Source organism: Nicotiana tabacum, chromosome 15, assembly GCF_000715075.1.
Source record: "Nicotiana tabacum cultivar K326 chromosome 15, ASM71507v2, whole genome shotgun sequence".
Lineage (NCBI taxonomy): Eukaryota > Viridiplantae > Streptophyta > Magnoliopsida > Solanales > Solanaceae > Nicotiana > Nicotiana tabacum.
Window position 1 is genome coordinate 85,318,361 of NC_134094.1, and position 4,371 is coordinate 85,322,731.

The 4,371-nt window shown below is 35.4% G+C and overlaps 1 protein-coding gene across 3 annotated transcripts; it reads right to left on the reverse strand.

The window, feature by feature from the left end:
• Nucleotides 1-559: 559 nt before the first annotated feature.
• On the reverse strand, nucleotides 560-3,954 carry LOC107800341 (zinc finger A20 and AN1 domain-containing stress-associated protein 8-like). 3 transcript variants are annotated; one of them, XM_016623498.2, is made up of 3 exons: nucleotides 3,798-3,934; nucleotides 3,632-3,669; nucleotides 560-1,331 (listed from the first exon to the last, which is right to left on the reverse strand). In XM_016623498.2, exon 3 carries the CDS (start codon nucleotides 1,315-1,317, stop codon nucleotides 799-801), a length of 519 nt encoding a protein of 172 aa, XP_016478984.1. In that variant the 5' UTR covers nucleotides 1,318-1,331; nucleotides 3,632-3,669; nucleotides 3,798-3,934; the 3' UTR covers nucleotides 560-798. The 3 variants fall into 3 exon arrangements, with proteins under 3 accessions (XP_016478984.1, XP_016478983.1, XP_075087061.1); XM_016623497.2 differs by lacking the exon at nucleotides 3,632-3,669 and having other exon boundaries at nucleotides 3,798-3,954; XM_075230960.1 differs by lacking the exons at nucleotides 3,632-3,669; nucleotides 3,798-3,934 and adding an exon at nucleotides 3,529-3,552.
• Between the last annotated feature and the right edge of the window lie 417 nt (nucleotides 3,955-4,371).

Below are 4,371 nucleotides of genomic sequence, written 5' to 3' on the forward strand. Positions count from 1 at the left end.
TGAAAACCGAGAAAGCTTCATTTTGAGGGAGAGAGATTGAACCAAAGACCTCCAATGTCTTTAGGTCTCGTCATTGCAATTTACTACTACACAATCTATAGGCAGAGTTATCCTTGGGTTATCCCAAAAAAAAATATATATATATATATCTCCAACAAAATGGATGAGCTGCCAGTGGTAAAATTATAGTATGTTCTTGCGCACCTCGGTTAATACAATCTCAACTACCTGGATGGATTGACTTGATAATTGTAGTAAATACATAGCATCATATAAACCATTCATTAATGCACAAGAGAATGCAATACATCAGAATAAAAAAGAGTTGGTGTTTATTTATCCACGACTCCTCTACCTTTTGAGATGAATTAATTGATAATAACAAATACTCCTCAGATAACACATAAGCAAATTGATCACAAACATCAGATAACACATAAGCAGATTGATAAAGGAATAAAGGACAAACATGTACCCGCTTGACTTTTTTGTTTTTCCTTTTTTTACCCCTTTTGAGTGGATAGTCATTCTGCACAGCAAATCAATAAGAACATAAAGATGAGAAAGAACAAGGACTACAAGGTCCATGAAGATATCCACCAAGCCAGCAAAAATAACAACTTACAAACTGGAGATATAATGATTGTGCCCTACTTTCATCACTTATACCATTTTTGAACAGGGACATCTTATACCATTGACATCTAAGGGACACCTTATACGACAAAAGGCCAAGACCAACAGATTTTAAAGCAAGAACATCATACTTCAGTTCATATAACATTCAATAGAGGCTTCCTAGATCTTGTTTAGCTTTTCTGCTACAACAACAGGATTTGCTTTAGCAATAGCATCCCGACCAGCATTCTTATAATCAAATGGGCAGTCGTGCTTGTCTGAATAACGGTGAGCTGCACAGAAATGATTTCCACACTTGCAATTGAACCCTGTTAAGCCCACACGCTTGCGGCAAGTAGTGCACCTAGTTGGGCCCACTTTTGGCTTCACCTCTGAACTCTGGCCTGAGGATAAATCAGAAGATGCTTCTGTAGAGATAACCTTTAATTCTGCTGATCCCGGTTGCACATTGATTGAACCAGTGACAATAGGCTCTTTGTCATTACTGCTTGAGCTTCCATTTACAATGTTTTCGATTGATGTAGCTGCAAATTTAGCTTGTTCCTGCTTCAGTACCATGTCCTTGTGACACTTGGAGCACATATTCATGGTGGCTGCACTACCAAAGAACCCACAGTTGTTGATGCAAAGGATGGGGCCTTCTGGAGCTTGGCAGCCTGTCTCCTTGGAAGATTCCATTTTCTGCAGTTAACCTGACACTTGCAACACAAGCTCATTATATACAATTTCCATCATTGCAACAAAAAGAACAAGCAAATCCCTCAACTAAGGAACACTGAAATTATCAGACAGGGCCGGCAATCCGAAATATTACATCCAATCAAGAAACAGAAAACATTCAAACAACCAACAATAACTAGAATTAGTCATCAACATCAATGCCTTTTGGTTGGTGCTCAGTCAACACTATAGGGGGTTTAGTTCAGTAACCTAGACAATTACTTATGACATTAGAGGCAAATGGTGAAAACTCCAGCTCTCTTTTCTTCATATCCTCTCAAAGATATTAAGCACAATCAAACAAAAAAACTTGACCGGAAAACTAATTGTTATACCGCTACAAGATCCATAAGTAGATGTAACTTAACGAGATGGCAAAAACTGCATTCATTACAAGACATTTTCTCACATATACCTCAACTTTCTGAGATATGGTTGCCTGCAAACTTCAAATTAATTTAACCAACCCTTATTTAGACTTTGCAAGAACATAGGAGTTCAAAATTGTGATTACATTGTAATCAACCAAAACTTGAGTTCCCTACAAAATATAATTATGTGTATCCAGGTGAAACTACTTCTGACAAGCAAACTGGATACTTAAGCTGCCCAATCTAGCAGAGATATCCAAGGCTCCATCCTCACTCAGCTAACTGCTGACTTGCTAACATAGCCAGCCCATTCTTGTCAATGGTAACAGCAAATTGTCATACATTAAAAAGAATACATGTTGCTTACCCATTCTTCTTGTAGCCAATTAGAATCGCGTAGAAAGACAGGCAACTTATTCTTATGTTTCTTGTTTAACAATACAAGTTCAGCAAACACTAACTCCTTCAAGGAAAAAAAACCAAACCCTAGCTATCACCAAAACAGAAGTGGTAAAAGACCGACAGGAAAACATCGCTGCAACCATTGTGGTAAGCAAAAGCTTGCACTTCAATCATTGTCATATCACTTAATATGGTCAATCAACATGGAATTTCAACTATTCAAGGGTTTCCACCAAAAGGAGCATGATTAGTAAACTCGATTATCTAGACAAATACAAAACAGTCTAAAGAACCTTTTGTTGCTAATCTCTGATTGCATATAGCATGAATTCAAGAAATTTGTTTCTCGTAACAACTGAATGCACAGATAGATCTCAGAGATGTCAAGACAACTATTGTTTGCATGAATGGTTATCCAAGATCAGGGCACTTCTTTATGTCATTAAACTGCTTAATACTTCTCAGCGTGGATAAAACCTGGCTCAGCATACTATCACCTCGAAGTGAATGGTAGTTATTGTAAGATCATCAACAATTACACTAGCAAAGAAACCCAAAAAAAGTAAGTTTATCCAGCTAGATTTCCTTACTAAGAAACTGAAAGCTTAGCAAAGCACAATTCAACGAAATGATGCAAAAAAGACCTTTAAGAAGTATAAAACAAAAGACACGCTCACTTTTGACAAAGATCAGAGAAAAAGCTAAGTGCAAAAGCTAAGTGCACATATTAATGTTTCAATATTTCCGCTCCAACATTTAACACGATGAATGATAAACAACTCCATCTATGTGAACTTAGGATAACGGAAGAGGTAGGTTGATGGTTAGGATATAAATAGTCATGCTTTTGTTAGACAATGATATTTTAACAAGGGGATTCAAAAGACCGGAACTTGTGCCTTAAAACAAACTTTGAACTAACTTTGCCACTACAAGGGGATACAAAAGTTAATATGTATACGTAAAAAATTGCAAACTCAATGAAGGGGATTCAATTGAACCCCTTCCTTGGCTGTGGCTCTGCCACTGACCACAAAGGATACATATGATTCATATGGTAGAAGCCAACTAGTTTGGGAATTGGGATGAGTCATCATTGATGATTAATGAAAGGAAAAAAAAACAAATAAGTGAACATATAAAACCCCAACTCGGCACAGAACTCAACTGCTTATGCACAGCAGCACATGTTATTTAGATGATTCAGATAGCAGCAACACTTCACATAAAAAAGATATGGTAAATTCTCAACTAAGAAGCAAGAAATCAGCATTATCCCACATGGGCTGTAAAGCAATATCCTAAAAATCAAAACTTTAAACTAATGACACGTCATAACATTCCAAAAAAAAAAGAACCATAATAATCCAAATCTAACAAAGTAGGAAAAAAATACCTCTTTTAACGCATAAACGCTAGAACACATGCTTAATTTTAAACAAGAAAGGGAAAATTGAAGAAAATCCAACAAAAAAATCAATAAAAGTCGAAAAATTTACCCGATCTTCAGTTTCAAATTCGAAGCCCAGAAAAAGGCCTAGAATCACCCGATTAAAAAACAATTATAGAAAAAGTAGAGAAATAACAAGAGAAGAACATAAAATTAAAATCAATTATTGTGGGAGAAAGAAAAACCAAAAATAATCAAAAAGCAAAAAAGTATACCTTGATCGAAGCGATAAATCGAGAAGTCGAGAGGTGAAGAAAAGAGGAAGAAATTGAGAAAGATTAGAGAGAGAGAGAGAGAGACCTAAAAAGAGAGAAGAAAGAGAAAGAGGAGGATTGAAATGTAAAACTGCGGAAAATGATTTTTCGTCCCCTTTTATTTAATTGTAATTTCATTAACAGAACTTTTTAATTTGATTATGTTTTGGACTGCTAAATTAATTTCAAACCGGAATGCTTTTGGGAGTTTGGAGTGTGGCCCAAGCCTTCGTTTCTTCACCTGCCCTTACCAAACTTCTATTTTACCATTTTGCCATTCCTTTTTCCTTACGCATCGACCTCCTCTCTCCGAGAGAGACGGGGGCATGGATTAGTAATGCATGGCATTCGTTATACAGATATTATTTTTTATTTATTGTTTGGTATGATGTATTAAAATTATAATATATTATATAATTTTTAAGAAAAATAATTATTTATAAAAATAACTTTCATATTCTCAAGTTTTAAGGAATTTTAAGAATAATTTTATATTTAGCCAACATAATACATGTATTAGTAGTCTTGATATTAC

Coding starts and splice junctions, on each gene's coding strand:
- LOC107800341 (XM_016623497.2), bottom strand. CDS start 1,317: ATGGAATCTTCCAAGGAGACAGGCTGCCAAGCTCCAGAAGGCCCCATC.